The following is a 27,789-nucleotide window of genomic DNA, read 5'->3' on the forward strand; positions in this document are numbered from 1 at the left end:
AATAGGCAAATATCAGCTGGCTCGGAGAGGATTTCAACAAAATCACTATCAAATTCCCATATACTGTCTTTTACAACTGTGGTTTTAGTACTAAAAATGCGATTTTGCAACCCTGCCCCAATTTTCCTTGTAGATGAATGTGTGTGTGTGCACATACGGGTTTTGTTTCTATGTATTGATATATTTACAAACAGCTTTTAAATCGTCAAATCTACGAAATCTCGTTATTTTGCCAGTCCGAACACTTGAGATTTGTAAAGAGATTTTGGTTCTAAATAACGAGATTTCGTGTCTAGTGCGAACGCAGTATTAACAGATAAAAAAATTTAGGAAAGACACTAAACTCAAATTTCTTTGCAGAAAACTAACAGCCAATTTCTCATATCCAAAGATACGCTTTCGTTCGACTGAAATGCCAAACACAGCTGATTTTCCTTTATAAATTGAGCTGTTTGGGGCTTCCTAGTCGAACGAAAGCCTTTGTTTTGGATATGAGAAATTGGCTGTAATATCTTTGTATGCTACATTCTTGGAAACATTAAGAAGCTGACCGATGGAAAAAATGATGGTGGCTTATCGACAAGAAAAAGTATCCAGAAACATATTAAAGTACAACTAATTAATATTAGTGAAACATCAACAACATCTTCAGGATGAAAAAGTGCATCACATCATCAATTTAATTTACATTACATTATCAGTTTAAATTGTTATGTTGTGAATTCCTATTGCTGGAAATCTATTCTAATATGCGGGCTATCGCGTTCCTTATTTCAAATTGCCTGCATATTAATCAATTTTAATACAGTTTTGTGGCAGCAACATTCTGGAAGAAATCGAATTCTCTATGTAAAAGTGTTTAAAAATAAGGTTTGCATTTATACAAATTTTGGTTGAATGAGACATTAAATTACATGTTTTTAAACAAAAGCATGCTGTATGGGCAACAAAAACACTCAGAAACAGGAAAAAAGGAAATATTTGCCGACAAGCTTCTTATATCCGAAACGAACGCTTTCGTTCGACTGAAATGTCAAAACAGCTGATTTTCCTTTATAGATTCAGCTGTTTTGGACATCCTAGTCGAACGAAAGCATTCGTTTCGGATATGAGAAATTTGCTGTTATTGTATTTGTCGCCGCGGAAAAAAAATATTTCGCCTACCGCCTATCGCTATGATTATATTTACACACTAATTTTGTTATCGAAGCCAATTGGTGAGTTTTGAATTGTAATTAATACTTTTGACAGATTTAATATCTCTCCAATTGTAGTAACTTATAAACAGCTGAATAATTGGAATACTGGAGAATTGCATTCTACAAGCAACCACCAACAAAGAAACAACTGAAATAGTAGAGAAATATTTTGTGAAAATTTTCGGTGAAAAAATCAATTTTAAAAGGTGAAAACCTATGAAAAATTGACAAACGTATATTTGGTGCATTGTTTAAAGAAAAAATTACGAGAACTAACAGTATTTACTTGACTATTGTATTATTACGCAGTATTTTTCAAACAAAAAATCCAATTTTAATTTTGTGAGCAATATACCAACATGACCATTCTACCCAAACCAACACTTGACAAAAAGGGTAATTTCAAATTACCATTACCCTTGCTGGGATCCTTTGGAAAGGATCATATGGAAAAATCTCTATTGGGGGTAAGTCAGACAAGAAAAAAAAAAGATCAGCCATATTTTATATGGTATCATGTATCAATAACATCCTTGACTTTGCGCCTATCCTTGTACAATGTATAGGAATTACAGTTACTTTGTGATATCATCAAAAGTACATACACGCAAAAGTGATTGTCGTTGACACGAGTGTTTATGGTATAATGTTTTTATCCTTGTGTCAGGTTCATTGGAAGGTATATATTGATTTTTCCCACAAGTGAATTTGATTGTTTGGTATTTTCGTGTTATTTTCTTATAAGGGATAATATTTCTAATTGATAATAATTCGAGTTCAATAAAACTGCATAATATGCATAAATGTTTTAGTTTTTATATATTTTGCATTGAAGTCTTTTATATCCCTTGTGAGTATATTTGTATTTTGTTCTTGTTTATTTTTATTGTATGTTGTATGTACATAGAATTCGACCCTGACCCATCTTTTTCATTTCTTGGTACACGGGGTTTGTAGGTTGAATTGGAAGTAGTTTTGTTTTTGCAGTCAACTTGCTTATATCATCAAAAGCACCTTCTGCAGTTCACCATATGAAATTATGGGGCGTTATTCTATAATGTCATTTGAGACGAGTATATAATAAGAATATTGGGTGCAACCAAAACAAAGACAAAATCTAGCTCTATATGTTTTATTCGAATTAAGTTATTTGGAACGACAATTAGTTAAAGATTACCCGATCATTTCTAAATAAGGTCATGGTTTTGAATTTCTCTAATTTATTTGGGCTTGGAGCATGACCATGTTGTATACATTTGTTGTGTCTGGTCTTTACGTGCACAATTATTTAAACCTCGATACACATATAATATTGTGAGAAGCCACATTGGTACATTTATTAGTTTGTTCGCATTGAACGAATTTGACACCGGTACACAGTATTAACATCTTAGGCTAGAAAGCAGTGGTGATACATTATTAGTACCTTCAATAAACAATATGCCACTTTTGATCGGAATAAAAAAACAGAAATTATCTGATGGGATTATAGGATTAAGTGAAGAGTAAAGGACATGAAGACTTACAGAATTACTTTGGATGAAATGCAAGCAGTGAGCCTTGGGTGGACCACCCGGTATATTCCAAACAAATGAAAAAATAATCCAATAAAGTGAATAAAAGATCAAAAACTGGGAATTTTCCAATTTGATATGTTAATCATGTGAATATATTATATTCGTAATAGGCCATATCTAAAGAGCAGCCGCTGCTTTGTTGTTATTGTTAAATATCTCGGAGATGATAATCATAAGATTATCATCGATGCAATGGTTAGCTTGCCTTCAAAGTCTGGTTTCCGACACAATAGGTATCGTTACGATACAATAGGAAACAATTAGATTTCTTTCTTTTATACCCTACGTGAATACTATAAAAACAGGCAAGGATATCTGATATCACATGTGTTCAGAAATTTTAGGCAAACATTCCAGGTCCTATTTAAGTAGTCATTGGTATGTTTTTTAAGCTAATTGGCTTAAGTTTCGTTGAATAACAAATGAGCTTTAAAATATTCCATAATATCAGCGTATAGGTCAGATTATTGACTTGTACGGAAATTTTTAGTTTCTGTTGGCATAAGACATATATAAACTTTATATAGTGATTTTGGAAATAGTCTTCACTTTTTCTACTTGTTTGGCAAATTAGGCGATCGAATCGTTTTTTCCTAATTTGGTGTAGTTTCATAAAATCTTATTCCAATATGTGCAATGATAACTAAGTATAAAAATATATTAAGATTTTATTTTATTTACTTGACCCTCTACTCTCTTACGATTGCATTATGGTTTATATTGTATTGTTTCGATCCTCTTATTATAAAATTCCATTGGTTTTATAAACCACAAATCAACACAAATGGACATTATTGATATTATTACTCACAAATGACAATATATAATAAAAGAGATAAAAAAGTCTTGTAATAATAATGCGATGCATGTACACGAAAGACGTATTAGTTTTTATACCCTCCACCATAGTATGGGAGATATATTAACTTCGTCATTGCCTTTGTAACACATCAAAATATTGTTCTAAGATAATATATTATGGGTCGTGATGAAATTCTGAGTCGATCTATGGGCCATATCGGACCACTTTTACGTATAGCCCCCAAGCATTAGATTTGGCTTGTCCATAATTATATATAGTGTCCATATAAACCGATCCCCAGATTTAACCTCCGGAGCCTCTTGGAGAAGCACATTTCATTCGATTCGGTTGAAATTCAGTACTCGGTGTTTATAACATATACGGCATCTAACATCTATACAAATATTATACCAAATCGGTCCATATTTATATATAGCCCCCATATAAACCGATCTCCAGATTTGACTTCCAGATCCTCTTGGAGAAGCAAATTACCTCCGAACCGGATGAAGTACGGTACGCGGTGTTTATAGCATTTTCTCTTAAAATGAAACCTTTTCCAAATCAAATGAATCCATTTTCAAACTAAATGAAATCCTTTTCAAACCAAATGAAATCTTTTTCAAATCAAATGAAACCTTTGATAATCTTTTTCAAACCAAATTAAATCTTTTTCAAATCAAATGAAACCTTCTTCATTTCAAATGAAACTTTTTTCAAATCACACGAATCTCTAAAATGAAAGCAATTCTTTCTAATGTATGAATTAGCCTACAAAATTTGTTATCAAATAAATGTTTATATCGCTAAGAACAAAAAAATACCCTTTTGTTAAAAACTTTGTCAAAGAATTATGTGCTACTTTCTTACGTGGGTGAAGACCCCTTCTATAATTATTGAACAACCAAGTTTTATTTTAGAAATGCACGCCATCTTAAATATAAGTTTTTGATTAAGTGAATAGACGTAAATGTTATTCATAAATTTAATAGGACTTTTAATTAAATTAAAATCACTATCACTAATCCTTGTCTAATATTATCATATCCAATAGAAAATCAATTATTAATTTTTTTTTCGCACGAAATTAAAAAAAAAAATAGTTCAGTTACAAAATAAGTGTTTGTTGGCATTATAAGTCAAAATAGTGTCCATTTGGCAGAAAGTTTTTATTTTATATTTTCTTAAAGTATACAATTTTGTTTCCTTCTTGGCCGAACCATCAATGAATTCGAATTAAAATATGGGTCAAAAGTTCATTAAAAATTACAAAAGATTAATTTGATTTGAAAAAATGTTCATTTGAAATGAAAAAGGTTTTGTTTGATTTGAAAAAGATTTCATTTGATTTGAAAAGGGATTCAATTGATTTGAAAAAGGTTTCATTTCATTTGAAAAAGGATTCATTTGATTTGAAAGAGGTTTAATTTGAAATTTAAAAGGTTTCATTTGAAGTGAAAATGCTATATTTATGGGCTCTACCATACATACAAAAATTGGTCCAAATCGGCCCATAATTATATATAGCCCCCATATAAACCGATCCCCAGATTTGACATCCGGAGCCTCTTGAAGGAGCAATTTTCATCCGACCCGGTTGAAATTCGGTACGTGGTTTTTATATATGGCCTCTAACATCCATGCAAAAATTGGTCCGAATCGCTCCATAATTATATAGAGCCCCCATATAAACCGATTGACCTCCGAAGCCTCTTGGAGGAGCATAATTTATCCGAATCGGTTGAAATTTTATATTTGTGCTAATATATGGCCGTTAACTATATAAATTTGACTATATTAAATTTGGTTCAAATCGGTCTATAGTTACATATAGATCACAGATACACCGATCCCCAATCACACAAAAATTGGTTCATATCATAATTGTATATATTTTAGCCGATAGCCTCTAGTTGCCAGTGCCCGGATAGATTAGTTTATTATAATTTGTAATTGTAATAAATTAAGTATTAAATAAATATATAAATACCTATGTAAACTACTTTCGTAATTGATCGGTTTATATGGAGGTGTCTATATATAATTAGGAACTAATATGTACCATTTATACATGAGTCCATTTGTAATATCGTCCGACCTACATCAATAACAACTACTTGGGCCAAGTTTCAAGTCGACAGATGGTTTCATTTGGAGGTTAGCGAGATTTCACTAGACGAGCGGTCGGACGGATATCGCTAAATCGACTAAGAATTTCACCACGACCCAAAATATATGTACTATATGGAGTTTGGAACCAACATTTTGGCGTGTTGCAAAAGGAATAACAAAGTTAGTATACTTCCCATTATAGAAAAAAGTGTAAATCAAGCAAGCCAAAGGTGGACTTTTAAAAAAATTAAAAAAAAAAATAATATAAATCTTCGTTTTACCGAAAATTAATTTTTTTATCTATCGTCGATTTCTTGATTTTAACCAGCATAAAAATAAGTTAAATTATTTTTTTTTAACTACTGTCAATTTCTTGATTTTAACCAACATAAAAATTACTTTTTAAAAATAAATCCTGATCCTGAAAATTACATAGAATCGATTATTCGAAGTGCAATGTGCGAATCTACTTGTTGGCCTATTTTAAACTTATTTCAACACGAAATTTTCTGCTAGGCAAACAAAAAATATCAATGAAATGTCAACAAAAGAGGAAACAACTGTGGGTATTTTTCAATTAGGCATTTCTGTTTTATCAAGATATATTTTCATTGTTACGGGATAAGATATAGATAATACTAGAGTTTCATGTATTTTTTATGAAGTGAAACGGTAATATTTGTTTCGTTGTTTTTATAACAACATTTTATATTGTTTTTATATTATTGTAAGAAGCCATTACAAAAACAATTGCCCAACTATATTTTACTGCCCAGTAGTGGTAGTTCAGTGCAATTAGATTTCTTTAGGAATGAAGTTTGACATTATCCCACACAATATATATATATATATATATATATATTATATATATATATATATATATATATATATATATATATATATATATATATATATATATATATATATATATATATATATATATATATATATATATATATATATATATATATATATATATATATATATATATATATATATATATATATATATATATATATATATATATATATATATATATAATATATATATATATATATATATATATATATATATATATATATATATATATATATATATATATATATATATATATATATATATATATATATATATATATATATATATATATATATATATATATATATATATATATATATATATATATATATATATATATATATAATATATATATATATAAATATATATATATATATATATATATATATATATATATATTTACTCTTAGCGCATTGTTTGAAGACACTTTTTCATCGTTGCGCATTGTTTGGGCTCATTTGCATTGTTCAAGGACTGTCCCGCTGTTTTTATTCATTGCAACGCATTGTTCGGAGACCTTGATAGTTTCGGGACTTTTTTTTTCTCTTTGAGATTTGTATTGCAATGAACACATACATCATATTTAAAGTGTTTATTGGTCTTTTCATATTTATTTTAACATGATTTCTATTAAATATCGTCGTTTTTATATTTTTTACCTATAAAAGATGTTGCCACTTTATTACAATATAATTGAATTTATGGCGCCGTTCATTGTCTTAATACTTATCGCCTCTGACATTCCTAAATAAACAAATGTAAACATAAACGTTTGTGCAATATGGTTAGGTTCTGCAGAACAAATTTTTATATGTTTCATCTAAATACCAGTATGCGCCACTAGGGAATACTTCGTATGTGTCTTAATAATATAATTTTGACTCGCACATCTTGAAAGAGCATAGTGTAAAGAAGTAATAACAACTTGTCTTATAAATTATAGCAATTAAAATTTGCATGCAAAATGTGATGTGAGACTTACGCCTCCGTGGTCATATGAGACTATATCGGGCGAAAGATATTTATAGGGGAAATATATCTACACCTTACCCGATTTTAATAAATTATGTTATGCATACCTGTATGGCTACAATGACACCTTCTCTTTGTGAAGAAATTCTCTTAAATCTGGTAAAACTTTAACTTCTGTTGTCACAGGAGTATAAATGGGACAATAGATATATGTGGGAGCTATATCTGAATCAATTTCCAGCAACTTTGTCATGTACATATGGAATGTTATTTCTACGCCATGTGAAAAATGTCACGTAAATTGGAGTAAAACTTTGATCTCTGTGGTCAACTGAATGAAAATCGGGCGAAAGAAATGTAAGCTAGTTATACCCTTCACCACTACTGTGGTACAGGGTTTAATAAGTTTGGCCATTGGTATGTAACGCCAAGAAGGAAAAGTCTGAGACCCATCGTTTAGTATACCGATCGTCTTAGAATTAAATTCTGAGTCGAATTAGCGATGTCCGTCTGTCTGTCTGTCTGTTCATGTATTTTTGTGCGCAAAGTACAGGTCTCAGTTTAAGTCCGATCGTACTCAAATTTGGCATAGGGTCGTTGTTTGGAACAAAGACAATCGCTATTGATTTTGCAAAAAATCGGTTCAGATTTAGATATAGCTGCCATATATATTTATCCCCGATCTGGTGATAATTGGCGTGTTTATCAACCGATGTTCTTCAAATTCAGTTCATCCGAATATTTAATGAGTCTCGAAAAACTTGCAAAATATCAGCTAAATCGGTTCAGATTTAGATATAGATCCCATATATATCTATCCCCCGATATGGACTAATACGGTCCCAGAAGCCAGAGTTTTACCCCAATTTGGTTGAAATTTTGCACTAGTAGTACAATTAGTAGTATAGTCAAGTGTGAAAAATTTTATTGAAATCGGTTTAGATTTAGATATGGCTGCCATATATATCGTTCGCCCGATTTACACTTATATGACCACAGTGGCCAATCTTTTACTCCGATTTATTTGAAATTTCGCACATGGAGTAGAATTAGCATTGTAGCTATACGTGCCAAATTTGGTTGAAATCGGTTCAGATTTAGATATAGCTCCCATATATAGCTTTCGCCCGATTTACACTCATATGACCACAGAGGCCAATTTTTCGTTCCGATTTAGTTGAAATTTTGCACAGGGAGTAGAATTAGCATTGTAGCGTTCCAAATTTGGTTGAAATCGGTTCAGATATAGATATATCTCCCATATATATGTTTTTCTGATTTCGACAAAAATGGTCAAAATACCAACATTTTCCTTGTAAAATCGCCACTGCTTAGTCGAAAAGTTTTAAAAATGACTCTAATTTTCCTAAACTTATAATACATATATATCGAGCGATAAATCATAAATAAACTTTTGCGAAGTTTCCTTAAAATTGCTTCAGATTTAAATGTTTCCCATATTTTTTACTAAAATTGTGTTCCACCCTAGTGCATTAGCCGACTTAAATTTTGAGTCCATAGAATTTGTAGAAGTCTATCAAATTCTGTCCAGATCGAGTGATATTTAAAAGTATGTATTTGGGACAAAACCTTTATATATAGCCCCCAACACATTTGACGGATGTGATATGGTATCGAAAATTTAGATCTACAAAGTGGTGCAGGGTATAATATAGTCGGCCCCGCCCGACTTTAGACTTTCCTTACTTTTTATATCTAAACCTTACCAATTTCAACGATTTTTTTCAGATATAGTAATAACGACACTTCTACTCCTTGCGCAAAATTTTGCATAAATTGGTGTAAAACTTTGGCCTCTGTGGTCAACTGAGCATAATTTCAATTCAACTTTACCAGGCAAAGCTAGAGTTAAACGTATACCCCCTGTGTGCAATTCGACTTAAATCCGGCTAAACTTTGACATCTGTGCTCAGATGATTATAAATGTGGCGAAAGATATATATGAGAGCTATATCTGAATATTAACCGATTACAATAATATAGCTAGAATGACACTTCTACTCCTTGTGCACAATTTCTCGTAAATCGGAGTAAAACTTCGGCTTGTGGTAAACTGAGTGCAAATCGGGCGAAAGATATAGTGGGAGCAACATCTGAATCTGAACCAATTTCAATCAAATTCGGCATGCATTAAATAATCCTAATTGTACTCCCTGTATAAAATTTTACGTGAATCGGAGTAAAACTTTGGTCTCTGTGGTAATATGAGGGTAAACCGGACGAAATATCTATAAGAGCTATATCATAATCTGAATCGATTTCAACCAACTTTGGCATGTAGAGATGTAATGTCACCCTATGCAAAACATCAGGCAAATCGGAGTAAAACCTTGGCCTCTGTGGTAACCGAGTGTAAATCGGGCGAATGAAATATATATCTGTATCTTACCAATTTCAACCAATTTTGTTGCTATAACGACACTTCTACTCCTTGCGCAAAATTTTACATAAATTGGTGTAAAACTTTGGCCTGTGTGGTCAATTGAGCACAAATCGGGCGGAAATATATGTGAGCTATATCTGAATCTTAACCAATTTCAATCCAACTTTTCAGACAAAGCTAGAGTTAAACTTCTACCCACTGTGCGCAATACCACTTAAATTCGGCAAAAGCTTTGACATATGTGGTCACATTGGCTCTCGATTTTAACCAACATCTGCTTTCATTTCATAGACTATCTGTGCAAAATTTGAAATAACCCGCAGTAAAATTTTAGGCTCTTTTTAAATCTTCTCGTAAATCAGATTGAAACTTTTACATCCCTGTACAAAATTTCTCGTAAATCTGAGTAAACGTATGTCTTTTGTAGTTAATAGAGCCTAAAACATATATCTGGTGTGTATATCTAAATCTGAATCGATTTCAACCAACTTCTACTAACTGTGTAAAATTTCACGTAAATCGGTGTTAAACTTTGGCCTCTGTGGCCATATGAGTGTAAATCGGGCGAGAGATATATGTAGAGCTTTATCGGAATCTAAACCGATTTTATTTAACATTACATCAGACTGAAACGTTGACCTCTATTATCATATGAGTCTACCATATATAGAGAGCTATATCTAAATCTAAACCAATTTCTAAATTCCGCATGCATAGCAACAATTCTAACTCAACTCTGTCTACATGTCTGCCTTTCATATGGTCATGAGTGTAAATCGGACAAAAAGAGATATATAGGAGCTATATCTAAATCTGAACAGAATTTAACCAGTTTTGTCAGGTATAGCTACAATGTCACTTTGACCGGCTGTGAAAACGTTCAGGTAAATCGGAGTAAAAGTTTGACTTCTGTGGTCATATAATTCTAAATGGGAGCTATATTTAAATCTGAACCGATTTCAGTCAAAATTAGCACACTTGACCACACTATTCATTGTACTCAGTGTGCCAAATTTGAAGCAAACCAGGTTAATAATCTGGATTTCTTCTTGCCAGATATTTTTACATTCACTTCAAAAAACTTACATACAATTTATTTGAATAATAATTTATTTCTTGTTTCATGAATATTTTATCGAATAAAAATTAATAATTATTCTTAGGCAGCCTTAGACTTTGTGGGTGTTTCAGAGATAAAGTAGATGGCTGGAGGTTCTCGGACAGCAAATTTATACAATCTGCGAAAGCCCCTGTTAGCTGTTGTGTTTCGGTGTTCCTGCGCAATGATTAAACATGACCAGTGTTAATTGCCAAATGCTTGTCTCACGAAACTTGGTCCATGATTCTCACAAACGACGAAGCCCTCCTTGAATTTTAATATTCATCATAAATTCTTGGCAAACATAGACTTATTTCACTACACTTCTTTATGTGCTTTGAAAGGTTACGTGGTATTTTATCCATGTAACTGTTTTGGCGGAATGTAAGGCAGCATGAATTGATCGACCACAGATATTTCCACCTGTAGGCGATAAAATTTGATGGTCAATAAAATAATCTGACCATTCTAAGTTTAAGAAAAGTTTCAAATCTCCTTGTTTGATTTTTGTTCTTCCTTTCTTCTGGAAATTTGATCAACATTTGCTGTCAGTGATGGGAATTGGAAAAAGATTGGTACAACATTAAAGGGAACTTTTGAAAGTAATCAAACATGACATATACATGATTGATTAAGGTACTACAATGAAACAACTGATTACAATATTTTCATTTTATGTTTCCCAGTTTTTTGTATGTATATATTGTATATATCCCAATATTTTTTGTATATATAGACTAACTATATATACGAAACAATTTTAATAATTTGGGACTCACAATGATATTTTCATATCCTTTGAATTTACCTTTGTTTTCTTACATTTGTTGGAGAAATGGCATCATTTTTTTACAGTTTAACAAGGTACATATTGGGTGTGCATTTCAAAGAGAAAATGATAAGTACAAATTATTTCAAATAGACTTAATTTTCGAAATATCGATCGTTAATGTTTAAATATTTTAATTTGTTTTTTGGGAAAATGGCTGCACTTCAAAGTTTAACAAAGGAAGTGCATATTAGATAGAAATTGTGTATTTTAAAGATAAAACTTTAAGTAACAATTTTGTCAAAAAGGCTTGGCTTTCGAGATATCGTTCATTGAAATTTTAAATTTTAAAATTTTTTTCTGAACAAGGCTGCAATTTTTACAAAATGTAACAAAGAAAGTGCATATTAGAAAAAATTGTGTATTTTAAAGAGAAAACGTTAATTAACAATTTTGTGAAAAAGGCTTAGTTTTCGAGATATCGTTCGTTGAAAATTTAAATATAAAAAAAAAATTGAGAGATGGCTAATTTTTTTACACAATTTAACAAAAGAAGTGCATATAGGGTATAAATAGGGTATTTTAAAGAGAAAATATTAAGTACAACTTTTGTCAAAAATGCTTAGTTTTCGAGATATCGATTGTTGAAAATTTAAGTAGTTTACATTTTTTGGGCAAATGGCAGCATTTTTTACACATTTGTTTAAAGTAATTTCCTGAGGACAAGCATAGAGGTATCTCGATGTATTGGATATTTTTAAATTGAAATTGTGTATTTTAAAGATAAAACTTTAAGTAACAATTTTGTCAAAAAGGCTTGGCTTTCGAGATATCGTTCATTGAAAATTTAAATTTTAAAATTTTTTTCTGAACAAGGCTGCAATTTTTACAAAATTTAACAAAGAAAGTGCATATTAGAAAAAATTGTGTATTTCAAAGAGAAATCGTTAATTAACAATTTTGTGGAAAAGGCTTAGTTTTCGAGATATCGTTCGTTGAAAATTTAAATATAAAAAAAATTGAGAGATGGCTAATTTTTTTACACAATTTAACAAAAGAAGTGCATATAGGGTATAAATAGGGTATTTTAAAGAGAAAATATTAAGTACAACTTTTGTCAAAAATGCTTAGTTTTCGAGATATCGATTGTTGAAAATTTAAGTAGTTTACATTTTTTGGGCAAATGGCAGCATTTTTTACACATTTGTTTAAAGTAATTTCCTGAGGACAAGCATAGAGGTATCTCGATGTATTGGATATTTTTAAATAAAAATTACAACTTACAAAAAACAACATCTGTTTTTAATCTCATGACCTCGAGCGGAACTAAACAAATATGATTTCTTTGTACATCTTAAGTGTTCTCACTGGCACATCAGGCGAAATATTGTCAACATATTTTTGTAAAAAGGAGTTTTTTAATTAGACGGCAAACGTAAGAAAAACAAAGAGTATGAAAAAAACATTAAGAGTCGGTTAATTATTAAAAAAACTTGTTAAATTTATATCAACTAAAAAACTAAAATATCGCAATTAAGTGTTTCATTGATAAAACCTTAATCGAATATGCCATGCTTGAACACTTCCAAAAGTTCCTTTCAACATGTACCAAACATTTTCTAATTCCCATCACCGATGGTAGCTGTTAAATTATGATCATATGGATACCAGTGATGCCATGTTTGCTATTTTGTAGTTACTACTGATGTTGGCGTGCTAGTAAAATTGTGTAATTACTATTAAAGCTCATTCACATTAGTCTCGAAATCTACGAAAAATAGATTTGAAATACCTTTTTTATAAGGCAAATGACAGTTGAATTTTAGTGGAATTTGAAAGTGTAATGTGTATGAGGTATTAAGGTGGGTATTAAGTTCGAGTTTAGCCGCTAAAATCGGCATTTTTTCACGATTACTTTTCTTTAATAATTTATTTTAAGGAATAAAAACTTTTTGAAAATTTGCTTTGGGCTATTCCCCCCCATTAAGTTATATTAAAATTTTCTACAAATATGTTTTTAGTTTTCACTTTAGCGGATAAACTCGAACTTAGTACGCATATTATTCATATTAGCTCCGTTCGAGAACCCGCTAATTTTTGGTAATCATCAAAAATATTACTGGAATTCGTTCGTTTACCTCAAAAAGCCAGCAAAAGAGAACCATAGAGAGATCAATTTTGATAATTGAGAAATAGAGAATTCTCCGGTTTTTTCTCTGCTTCACACTCATATTTATATGGTGTTGCATATAATATGGCGTTCCCACCAAGCATGTTTTGGGATTTGAAATGTTTTCGCTTTATAAGCATTTCAAAACGAGTCGTTTTCCCATACAAAAATCAAGTTCATAACACAAGGTTTCCTCCAAAAACACGTCAACTTCATATTGTAAAACGCCCCTAATTTGGAATATGTTCTGACTGAACATATTCTTTTCAAAATATATGTCAAATTATTAAAATAAATTTCATAGAAAAAATGAATAAACAAAGGCTTTTAAGAACATAGGGATGTGAAAATAACTTAAAAAAATGTTTTCCTTTTGCGATCACGGTATTTATTTAAACAAATGGTGACTATATTTGAATTTAGAGTAAATGGGAATTTCGAAGCACCGTTTGTTCAAATAAATACCGAGATCGCAAGAAACAAATGTTTTTTTTTTAATAGTGCGATTAAAACCAGGTAATTTAACCCAATTGATATGCATTGTCTTTTTCATCTATATTCGATTACGATTTCACAGCAATCTATTTGTTTTTATTTAAAATTTTGATTGTATGTAATCGCGAAAATAAAGTGATTTTCAACTCGAAAACCGAACATAGTACCGGCCTTTAGGCAGAAACGAACTTAGTACTAAGTATTAAAATAAATCAATGTTTAAGGAAAATGGAAACTGTATGACTAATTAGTTAGCATGATTACTCATTTTCGTGAAATTAAATCGAATTCAAATGACATCTGTTATGCTATTGTTTGAATAATTCGTTTAAAGGTGACGATTTTTTGACGATTTGAATGCCCAACAATTGACATCACTGCCCACAGCATATATAGCACAAATATTTTTTGTCTCATTCTGCCTCACGTACGAAGTCGAGTGATCGAGTGAAATAGATCTATAGCATGTTAGTATAGCCGCATCAGTATTGCCAAGTTAAATTTTAAGAGTTGTGGCAAATTACTTTCGAATACGCAATACACCTCATAACCGATTCCTCCGAAAAAAATAAATAATAAGCAAAATGGTAAAAAGAACATCTAATGGGAAATATAAAAAAAATGTTTGGTACACATACGTCATATGATCAAAATTCCACATTTTCTGCCATTATTGATGGAAATTACAAAGAGTTTGGTACAAAATAAAAGGTATATGTTATAAATGACTTAAATCGAGGTATCTTATTTTCGTGATATCAATCGTTGAAAATGTTAACATTTTAATTTTTTAATAAATTGCCGCATTTTGTACATAATTTAACAAGAAATTGCTTTGTGGGTATAAATAGTATATTTTAAAGAGAAAATGTTAAGTAACAATTTTGTCAAAAATTCTTAGTTTCCGAGATATAAATCGTTGAATTTTTAAATATTTTAACATTTTTTGGATAAATTTTTGCAAAATTTAATAAAAAAGTGCATAATGGATGTAAATAGTGTATTTTAAAAAGAAAACGTTAAGTAACAATGTTGACACAAATGCTTAGTTTTCGAGATATCGAACGTTGAAATTTTCGATATTTGAATATTTTTTAAATAAATTGCTGCATTTAAAAAAATTAACAAAAAAGTACATAGTGGGTATAAAAAGTATATTCTAAAGAGAAAATGTAAGTAACAATTTTGTCAAAAATGCTTAGTATTCGAGATATCGGTCGATAAAATTTTAAATATTTAACCTTTTTTTTGATAAATTGCTGAATATTTTACAAAATTTAACAAAAACAAAGATAGTGTCTTTTAAAGAGAAAACGTCAAGTAACAATTTTCTTAAAAAATGCTTATTTTTCGAGATATCTGTCGTAACAAGTAACAATTTTGTCAAAAATGCTTAGTTGTCGAGATATAGAACTTTGAAGTTTTAAATATTTTAACATTTTCGGGATAAATTGCTTCATTTTGTTACAAAATTCAACAAAACAAGTGCATAATGGGTATACATAGTATATTTTGAAGAGAAAATGTTAAGTAGCAATTTTGTCAAAAATGCGTAGTTTTCGAGGTATCGAACGTTGAAGTTTTATATATTTAAACATTTTTAAATAAATAGCTCCTGTTTTTACAAAATTTAACAAAAAAGTATCTAGGTGATATAAATAGTATATTTTAAAGAGAAAATGTTAAGTAAAAATTTTGTGAAAAATGTTTAGTTTTCGAGATATCGAACGTTGAAATTTTAAATATTTGACCACTTCTTGAATAAATTGCTCCATTTTTTACAAAATTTGACAAAAAAGTACATAGTTGGTATAAATAGTATATTTCAAAGAGAAAATGTTAAGTAACAATTATGTCAAAAAATGCTTAGTTTCTGAGATATCGGTAATTGAAATTTTAAATATATGAAAATTTTTTGGATTTGTTGGTAAGGCCTTGATTTATTGGTTTCGTTTGATTTATGTTTATATTAATATCACATATAGCACAAACATCTTTTTCTCATTCTACCTCACATACGAAGTTGAATGATCGAGTGAAATAGATCTATAGCATGTCAGTATAACCGCATCAGTATTGCCAAGTTGTTGAATTTTAAGAATTGTGGCAAATTTCTTTCGAATACGCATACACCTCGTAACCATAGCGTAATTAACCCTTAACTGCACAAGATATACCGATTCCTCCGAAAAAATAAATAATAAGCAAAATTGTAAAAAAAAACATCTAATGGGATATATAAAAAAATACGCCATATGATCAAAATTCCACATTTTCTGCCATTATTGATGGAAATTACAAAAAGTTTGGTACAAAATAAAAGGTATATAATAAATGACTTAAATCGAGGTATCTTATTTTCGAGATATCAATCGTTGAAAATTTTAATATTTTAAATTTTTTTTGGATAAATTACTGCATATTTTACAAAATTTACCAAGAAAGTACTTTGTCGGTATATATAGTATATTTTAAAGAGAAAATGTTAAGTAGCAATTTTGTCAAAAATGTTTAGTTTTCGAGATATCGAACGTTGAAGTTTTAAATATTTGACAATTTTTTGAATAAATTGCTCCATTTTTTACAAAATTTAACAAAGAAACGTGCATAGTTGGTATAAATAGTATATTTCAAAGAGAAAATGTTAAGTAACAATTTTGTGAAAAATGCTTAGTTTTCGACATATCGGTCATTTAAAATTTTTTTGGATAAATTGCTGCATATTTTACAAAATTTACCAAGAAAGTACTTTGTTGGTATAAATAGTATATTTTAAAGAGAAAACGTTAAGTAGCAATTTTGTCAAAAATGTTTAGTTTTCGAGATATCGAACGTTGAAGTTTTAAATATTTGACAATTTTTTGAATAAATTGCTCCATTTTTTACAAAATTTAACAAAGAAACGTGCATAGTTGGTATAAATAGTATATTTCAAAGAGAAAATGTTAAGTAACAATTTTGTCAAAAATGCTTAGTTTTCGAGATATCGGTCATTGAAATTTTAAATATATATAATTTTAATTTAAATATATATATATATAAGTATATATACATATTTAAACAAATGAATCATTTGTAAATTTTAATCAAATTTTGACCCAGATTTTTATTCGAATTAATTCTTTAGATCGTTGCGTTTTGTTTTAAGGCCAGCATTAAATCGCTCCATATCGCTAAAATAGCCATTTATTTAATGTTACTTTTCTTTAATTACTCATTTCAACGAATATAAACTTTTTCAAATGTTGCTTTGGTTCATTCCCTACAAAGTTACAATACATTGAACATTGAAAAAACACCAGAAAGGAAAATTTTTGTTAATTTTATAAAAAATATATTCATTTTAGAAAATGTTAACTAAACTGTATTAGAAACGCAAATGTCACGCAGTTTTCACAAAAATAAGTAAATAATTTTAATTCAAAAAAATTTTTATACATAATTAATTTTTTTTAATGTTAAAGAAAATTTTGTAGTTTGAAGGAAAAACATTGAGTTAAAAATTGCAAGAATGTCTTTAGTACCATATGAAGTTCATGATGGGCGCATTTTTGGTAAAATTTACAAATTTTAAGAAATTCAGAACGTTTTTTGGGAGATACGCGAACTTAGTTAATCTTAATGCTTCATTTATGTATAATGTATTCCTCTGTTTTAGTTAATTTAACTAACGTACGCAAATAATTATTGAAGTCGTTGAAACTTTGTCAAAACGTAATAATTCCATGGACAAAACAAAAATTATATCAGCTTTATGCTATGTTCCTACTGACTCGTTTTCCTCATTAATTTTTCCAAAACATTTCACCGTTCACACCGAGTTGAGATGTTTCAGTTTGACAGTTAAGGTGAGTACTATGTTCGGTTTTTTCACCAAAACACTAAGTTAAAACTACAAATATATTTATGAAGACGATTATATTTTGATCGAGTCTTGCCAAATAATGGATGGAAAAGATCAAGGCCGTAGCCAGGATTTTAATTCGGGGAGGGTTCAACTTAAAAAAAAAAAAAAAAAATATTCATATAATCTCATGTGTAGAAAATTTTAATTATGCATAGGTATGTATACAATATTTTTATAATATTAAATTGAACCGACTGGCTTTTTGGGCAGCAAATAAATCAATGACTTCTTCAGTCGGCACATTTATTCGGCGATGAACCGACATTAATGCCAATCCTTTGAGTCTACTCTCGCTAGTCGAATTTCTAAGATACGTCTTTAATCTCTTCCATGGCTGAATAAGGAGGTTGAATCACGATAACAAAAACAACAAATTTCAATTGTTGTTTACAATTTTAAGAAGTCAAAATCAGCTGATAAAAGAATCGTATGGCATTGGTAAAAGTGGCAATTATTTATTCTTTCAATTGTCCTGAAAAAATAATTCAAATCCAGAGAAAAATAAAGGTTCAAATTTAATTGCGTCACCTATGAGTTATTGTGAAGTGGATAATTCATCCGAGGAACGCAGATATGAGACCAAAGTTAATAATGGAAGTCAGTCAAATGGATATTCGCCATCTATTAACAAAAGCAGTTTATGATGCAGTTTAAAAACTGATGTGCGTGGTATTTTGGGTCTGGAATATGTTATCAAGATACTCAAGTCATCTTTGAACAATTCTCCAGCTATGAATGCGCGAGTTTGTTTGAGATGCATTTGCTATGCAGTGTCATTTGGAGAGCTGCAATCACCATAAACATATGATTTTGACATCTTAAAATTTGGTCGAAATAAAAAAATTGTAATCATATTTAACCATGGCTGAACAAGAAGGTTAAATCATGGGGCCATATGATTACAATTTTTTTATTTCGACCTAATTTTAAGATGTCAAAATCATATGTTTATGGTGATTGCAGATCTCCAAATGACACTGCATAGCAAATGCATCTCAAACAAACTGGCGCATTCATAGCTGGAGAATTGTTCAAAGATGACTTGAGTATCTTGATAACATATTCCAGACCCAAAATACCACGCACATCAGCTTTTAAACTGCATCCTAAACTGTTTTTATTAATAGATGGCGAATATCCATTTGACTGACTTCCATTATTAACTTTGGTCTCATATCGGCGTTCCTCGGATGAATTATCCACTTCACAATAACTCATAGGTGACGCAATTGAATTTGAACCTTTATTTTTCTCTGGATTTGAATTATTTTTTCAGGACAATTGAAAGAATAAATAATTGCCACTTTTACCAATGCCATACGATTCTTTTATCAGCTGATTTTGACTTCTTAAAATTGTAAACAACATATTGAAATTTGTTGTTTTTGTTATCGTGATTCAACCTCCTTATTCAGCCATGTATTTAACCTTCTTGTTCAGCCATGAATCTCTTCATTGTTGAAAATGAACGTTCGGATGAACACGTAGTAACTGCAGGGATGGAAAATGCAGTACTATAGTACTTTTTTCAAAACTTTTTCACCCCGGTCAGTAACGTAGTACCCCCGCGAATGATTTAGTACCTTTTGTGTAGACATTTTTGAGTCGATATCAGATTTATGGTACAATAGCTTTGACAAAATATTTTAATATTTTGGAAAGTCTTTATCAACCTTAGTTGCTAATAGTATTTTACAAATATGGCAAAACAGACATGTTCATGTGGGAAGAAAATCTCGATTTTGTAAAAGACATAGTCAAAACTAGGATTTTATTGAACTTCAAGAATGTTTAGTCGAAAAAAGAATGCGATTCTATATTATCGATTTTTTATTTCGGTAGAAAATGTGGTCAACATTTTATTTCTATATAGAATTTTTGCAAAATTTTATTTTTATAGAAAATTTTGTCAAAATTCTATTTCAATTGAAAATTTTGTAAAAATTTTATTTCTATAGGAAATTTTTGCAAAATTTTATTTCTATAAAAAAAAATTTGCAAAATTTTTTTCTATAGAATTTTTTTGCAAAATTATTTCCGCATAAGCCGGTTATCATACAAAACCTTTTTTCGGTGGGTTCAAGTGTGGTTCATTGTTGGGTTTAATGAACTGCCTGAATTTATTCTGATAATTGGTTGATAGTTTTGCTACAAATAGAGGATGCTGATAAGGAATGTGGTAATTCCGAAACCATCCAACCATCTTGCAGTCTATAGGTCTTTGCCCAAATAAATTTGACAAACATTCTTTTCCTCTGTTGGTTAAACTACACTTGTAGTTTAGTCAATGTATGGTTTTAAGCTGCAACAAAAAAACAACAATGCTTAAAGATCAAAACCAACAATAACAAAACAAAACGATTGGAAAATTTTATTTCTATAGAAAATTTTTGCAAAATTTTATTTATATAGAAAATTTTGTCAAAATTTTATTTTCTTTAAAATTCAGTTTCTTGACAATAATATTCAAGTGAAATTTTTGTTGAAATTTAGTAACAAGTACCTTTCCGATCAAAAAATACCTTTTTTGTACTTTCTTAAAAATTGTATTTTCCATCCCTGAGTAACTAGCAAAGTGACCAAAATTTTTAAAATATGCACGTTTGGAAATATCTCTTTATTGCTTCCATCGCTAAATTAGGCAGGTTCTTTTCGCAGGTTTTGCTCCATTTCATTTACACACGTGTGTTTGGCTGTTTCGTTGTTGTTCTATGGCCAAACAAAGCGAGTCATGTTCACAAAAAGAACAACAAACACACATAAAAAGCAGAAATACATTTTCCAAAAATGAAATTTGTGGTGCGAGAACAAAAACAATTTGTTTTTTTCGACCGTAGTTTGACGGGCTTTTCAACTAGTATTCTATGATTTGTGCAAGTTTTATAGGTAAGCGTTTTTCAAATAAAAACCTCCAGCTTTTCTTCAACATCTTCGATAAGATTTTTCTATGCAGCTAAAAATATATATTTATTTATATAAAAATATTCATTCATTACGGGGGGGGGTTTGATCCCCCTCATCCCCCCCCTGAATACGGCCTTGGAAAAGATCCAAGGAATTGATTGCAAATAATTTTATATTTCTAAATTAGTTAATTAAAAAAAGTAACCGTGAAAACAAGCTGGTTTTCAGCTTGAAAGCTGAACATAGTACTCAGCTTTACCATGGAAACTAGAAATTCACATTTACTCGAAATTCACATACATGCAACGTATGTTCAAATAATTACCGCGAGCGCAAAGGGAAAAAATGTTATATTATTTTCACATGTCCATGTTCTTCAAAGCCTTTGTTTATTCCTTTTTTTTCTATGAAATTTATATCAATAATTTGACATATCCCAATAAACACAAACGTTTGAAAAATGCTAAATTTCAACGATTTTTCAAACCTTTTTTCAAAGGATTAGGGTAATATTCAAGTTGAGAAAATCGCGTTCTCAACAAAAAACAGACATTACCCTCAACAGTGAAATTCAACACATTAGCAATAATATCTCAAGTGTTATCCTCAAATTGAAATGCATCGCTACTCAATAACTTGTCAAACAATTTTCGATGCGAGTCAAATTCAAAATTAACATCGTTGCAAATACTTTTCAACCTAAATTTGTATGAATGATATCCCCACTTCAAATTGAAAGTCAAAGCCAAAATTCTATGAATTTTGTATAATTTATTCATTTTCATCGAAATAAAATATATAATAATACACTACACTACATAATATACTACAATACCAATTGATAAATAATAATCTTATTAAACATATCAACAAATAAGAACAAAAAAAAAAACAACAAAACTTTAAATATCTTAAACAATATTAGTAAAGACTTTTGCATTGATAATTCGATTTCCTTCACGCACAGAAAAAACATGTTTGGACATGGTTGCCGCATCCATTTAATGCTTATTTAGAGTATGTAATTGTCCCGAAAACCATGTATTTTGTCTTTGTAAAAATAATTTTCGAGCGGAGAAAAATATATGTTGGCAATAAGCATTTAAATGGTTCTCAAATGCCGCAAACATGTTCTATTATTTAAATGATAGAATTTGAGACCATTATATGGTCAGGAAAATCATGTACCTGACCATTCAATTTTTTTACTTTTTTGCATGGAAAAAAGTATTTTTATAGGTTACGTATAGACATGTCTAGAACCATTACATGGCCATAAAGATCATGTACATAGTTTTCGTGACCATTTACTTTTTTATTTTTTTCAGCAAAAAGAATTTTATAAAAACATTGAGCAGGTACACACGATTTTCATTTTGCGCGTCAGTCGTGTGCTGATTGTTTCTTGGAATGGACGGAGAATACGGAATTATTGTGTTTTGTTTTAATTTATTTATTCAGAAATGGCACGTGGTATAAAACCACGTGCCATTACACGGAAAGTGTAATTGAAAAAAATGTACCTGGTTTTTGTTCTGCATTTTGATACATGGTATAATTTATTTTTATTTGCAGTTTGTACATTTGATGGGCACGAAGTAAATATGGAATGATTACTTATTGTTGAAATTGAACCAAACTAGAGTGTGTAAAAAATATGTGATGTTTGTGTGCACGACATTATAAATACAAATAAACAATGAATTAGTTTATAAATATATAAAAACAAATAAACAAAGTTGATTTTGTGTTTTCTTTTCTCAAGTGGCGTCCTTTTTTCGACGACGAAAAAAGTTTTTTCATAAAAATCAACATATATTATAGGTTGTGACCATGTTCTTTTAACTAGAAGAAAACATTTTTGACGAATAACATAACATTTTAGATCGTGACCATTGTCTTTTAATGGAAACAAAATTCTTTTTATCAATATAATAACATTTTAGATGAGGACAATAGTATTTTTCTTAGAACCATGTTCACTGAGCCAACATGGTTGCAGGTTAAAATGTTACATGGTCGCCGCAAAAATAGCTGCTATCATATTATTTTGCTCTTCGAATATGATTGTGACAATCATGTTTCTTCTCTGCGTGTTCCTGTTGGTGTCATAAAACAGCATTAAAATTTATTAACATGCGGGCAATTCGAAATTAGGAACGTACTGGACCGCGTGTTTTTTTGGAATTCACAAAATATCCATTTTAAACTGATAATAGCATATGAATTAAACTGACGACGTGATGCACATTTTCATCCAGAAGTTGTTGATTTCAACAATTTGTTGTTTTTAACAATTCTAATTGGTTGCACTTGTTTGTAATGTTTCTGGAAACTTTTTCTTGTCGATAAGCCACTCATTTTTCATTGGTCAGCTTCTTAATGTTTGCAAGAATGTAACATCCAAAGATTTTAGTTTTCTGCAAAGAGATTTAAATTTAGTGACTTTTCTAAAGTGTTGATTTAATTTTTCATATTGACGTACCAATTATTATAAATTATTGGAAGCAGTTCACGTTAATTATCCACCATTTTTCATCGGTCAGCTTTTTAATGTTTTCAAGAACGTAGAATCCATAATTTTAGTTTTCTGCAAAGAGATATATATTTAGTGACTTCCTTAAAGTTTTATTTCATTTTTTATTTTCACTTACCTATTTTTATAAACTATTGGGATATATGTCTAAAATTTTCCATTTTTTTATTTCTTGCAATTGACCACGAACTTCGTTGCACAAATAAGTATTGAAAACCACATGGTTTTTTCGTTGCATTTTAGGGTAGTGTTTTGTCAAAGTTTTCTCATATTATCTTCAACACCTTTTCAAAGATTTCGTCAACATTTTGGCAAATTAGAAGTAATTCGCAAACAATTTGAAGATGTATTGAAGATGAGCTATTTCAAGTCAAGTTGAATTTATGTTGAAAATTATATTTACCCTCAAACTGAAAAGTTGTTGCATTTGGAAAACGCTCATCCTGTGGTTATTGGGCTATTTTGAAATGGGTATGTTATTCGGGGTATATTCCAAATTAGGTGGGTTCACATTCTAAAATTGACGTGTTTTTGAGGAAAACTTGTGTTTTGGACTTAGTTTTTTATATGGGGAAAACGACTCGTTTTGAAATGCTTATAAAGGGAAAACATTTCAAACCCCAAAACATGCTTGGTGAGAACGCCGTATTAGTGAAATATAGGGTTTACTTTTTTTGAGTGAACTTGCTAAAAATCCACATTATCGTACGGAACCCATTCGTTAGAAAAATATCACCCGTTTCAGTTTGAGGGTTTCTACTTTTGAAAGTTAATTTCGCTTGGATTTTTTAAAGACTGGTAGTAAGTTCGAATTTAGCCGCTAAAATCATCATTTTTCAATACTACTTTTCTTTAGTAATCCATTTTAAAGAATATATACTTTGTGAAAAGTTGATATTCTCAATCAAATTATAATAAAATTTTCATCAAAGAATTAACTTTTATACTTTTTTACAGATTTATTTTTGATTTTAGCAGATAAACTCTTAGTTAATACCCACCTTAAAAATGTATATTTAAAATTTTTGACTTGAATATTTTAAATTCATGTGTTCGACTCCTACTCGACAACAACATATGAAGTTATTTGTTTTCAAAATCGAATTTCTTTCGTTTGAAATACGAAAATACGCCTTCGTTTGAGATAGGGAAAGAGACTATTGTATTCTTCAAAATGATTTTGATTGAGTTACAACTTTTTGTTGGTTTTTCGTCGCGAACCTCTTTTGTTGTTCGATAACAAAGTCGTTCTCCATAAGAAATGTATGTGATATCGCCTACCGACATTCGCCATGGATGTGTTGACACACTATAAAATCAAAGCCGGCGTGTTAAAATGAAAACGTGTACAAAAATGTGGCAACACGATTCTCCATATATTTTTCATATACGCTTCGGTGTCTTTGAGGACGCGTCCTCGAAGTAAACGGAAAATGTAGAAATTGTCGCGAAAGAATGCGTTGTATGTAAAATGGGATATATATCATAATTGTGGGGTCAAAAATTGGGGAAATTAGTTTAAATGTAATATTATAGAGGTAATTAACCCAACCACAGCGAAAAAAATATGTTTTTTTTAGGACCCCAAATAATGCGCAGGGAGTAAATATATATATATATATATATATATATATATATATATATATATATATATATATATATATATATATATATATATATATATATATATATATATATATATATATATATATATATATATATATATATATATATATATATATATATATATATATATATATATATATATATATATATATATATATATATATATATATATATATATATATATATATATATATATATATATATATTTAAAAGCAAAAACAATGATTCGTCACGTTGCACTCATTATAAGATATTTAATAAATTGTTGTTATTAATTAAGATAAAGTAAACCGTAAACACACTCACACATTGTACAACCCGTCTGGCGCATATCATTAATAATTTCTATTGTATACATTTAACATTTTTGTATTTATGCTACTAACTATTGTTTTTAAACAAATTGCATTTATGGTAGAAACAAGCCTACATTCCACAAGGTAGCGATGTGGAATCCGTCAACTATACTCAACCACCAACATTTAGTTGCATTAAAAATGGTCTTACGATTCTACTTATTTTGGTTACCATAATGCTTGGTGTATTTGGTGGCTATATTATTTACCGTTCCTTTGGCAATTCGGATAATCCAACAAAATTCCATTATCGCACTTTCTGTGATGTACCATATGAGTTAAATGGTGGCAACATGACAGTGCCTCGTTTCTATCCTCAACCTGATGAATTGGATTTAAATTTCAATTGGTTATTGCCACGTCTTACTGGACGCAAAACATTCCCCGAAACTGATGATCAATTTTTCCGCGAAGAGATTGAAATGGATATGAGTGATGATGAGAGCTATACTAAGATTAATGTACCAGATTTTAAAGATGGACGCCACGGACGTTTTATGCATGATTTTAAGGAAAATCAATCGGCCATCATTGATACAACTGCCAACCGTTGTTTCATTATGCCTTTGGACCGTAGCACCACATTGCCACCAAAGAGTTTCGTTGATTTAATGGAGAAAATGGGTTCGGGTTACTACAATATCGATACTGACCGGGTACGCCGTAACATGAGAGTTGTTACACCACCGATCACCGATTTGACTTTGATTTCGGAACGCATTGCCAACGAATGTTATGACATGAAAGTATACATGTTGGAAAGTTATGTATCTGGAGGTAAGTTGTGTATTTGTTGTAGTATTTCAAATAAATTCTAATATTTTCTTTTCCCTCAAAAGTTTTCAAACGTGAAGCTAAGCCCATTTCATCAAATGGTAAATTTGCTGAATATTCGGGCAAGGGCATTGTGGAATTTGATCTTGTTAATATTGCCGATATTGAAGAGTACGAAAGACAACATCCGAAATAAGATCATCAATAAGAGTAGTGTAATCACAATACAATAGACATTGTATCGTCGAAACAAACAATACACAATTTTAATTATTTGTAATTTAAATTAAAACAACAAAAAAACTAAGCTGCTCGTGTCCAAAACGAGGTCTATTTTTTTAGTAGTTTGTAGATTTCTTGAATGTAATTATATCAGATTGTTATTGGATACCACTGCCGTTCAGAAATGTTGCAAAAAAAAAAAAACAACAACCGAAATTTTTGCCTATAAAACGAATTTCTAAAGCATTTCTGAAATGGGGTTTCTCTTTTAACATAATTGGAATCATATTTTTCTTTTTTTGGACTTCTATTTGATGCTTAATTATTTTTATTTTTCAAACAGTGGGTGCAAGCAAATAAATGTTTACAACAAGAATTAAGGGTAAAATATATATTTTTAAATATAGATAAATTGTTCTAAAACAAATGCTTTTTTATTAGACTCAATAAAAAACGAAAACAAGATTTGCATGCCTTTCCCCAAACCCACATTCCTAGCAGAGACAAAAACAAAAAAATCTTCCTGACGGCACACAAATCAATCTAAAATTAAACGAACATCCGCCAATGTTTTATTACTACACTAGTACCTTTACAAAAAAGTAAATACTTATTGTCTTGCTATCAGTAATTGTTTACAATTCGATTTTATATATATTTTTATGTATCTAAATCGTACTTTATATTTCAATTTTATTAGGTAATTTTATTTGTTTAATTTTGAGTTTTTTTCTACTATTAGTTTTTTTTTCCTTCGTTGTTTTAAAATATCCATAAAACATAATTGAACTTCAATCAATATTAGCATACCAAATAGAAATTCTGAAGAATATCTGCTGTATTACTGCTCTTACGTAAAATAAACGAATTATTATCAAAAATTATTAAATGTTATAAAAAAACAACAAGGACAATTTATCAAATGTGTATAATGTTATAAAAGGACATAGATTATAAGAATCTTAATAAAATATAAACAAATATAATGGCTCTTCTACTTATTTTCA

At 29.8% G+C, this 27,789-nt stretch overlaps 1 protein-coding gene across 1 annotated transcript; it reads left to right on the forward strand.

The window, feature by feature from the left end:
• The first annotated feature begins 1,302 nt into the window (after positions 1-1,302).
• On the forward strand, positions 1,303-27,768 carry LOC142226865 (uncharacterized). Its single transcript, XM_075297103.1, has 3 exons — positions 1,303-1,666; positions 25,849-26,563; positions 26,626-27,768. The coding sequence occupies exons 1-3, from the start codon at positions 1,559-1,561 to the stop codon at positions 26,754-26,756; spliced, it is 954 nt and encodes a 317-aa protein (XP_075153218.1). The 5' UTR covers positions 1,303-1,558; the 3' UTR covers positions 26,757-27,768.
• Positions 27,769-27,789: the final 21 nt, after the last annotated feature.

This window comes from Haematobia irritans, chromosome 2 (genome assembly GCF_050003625.1).
Source record: "Haematobia irritans isolate KBUSLIRL chromosome 2, ASM5000362v1, whole genome shotgun sequence".
In the NCBI taxonomy this organism is placed as follows: Eukaryota; Metazoa; Arthropoda; class Insecta; order Diptera; family Muscidae; genus Haematobia; species Haematobia irritans.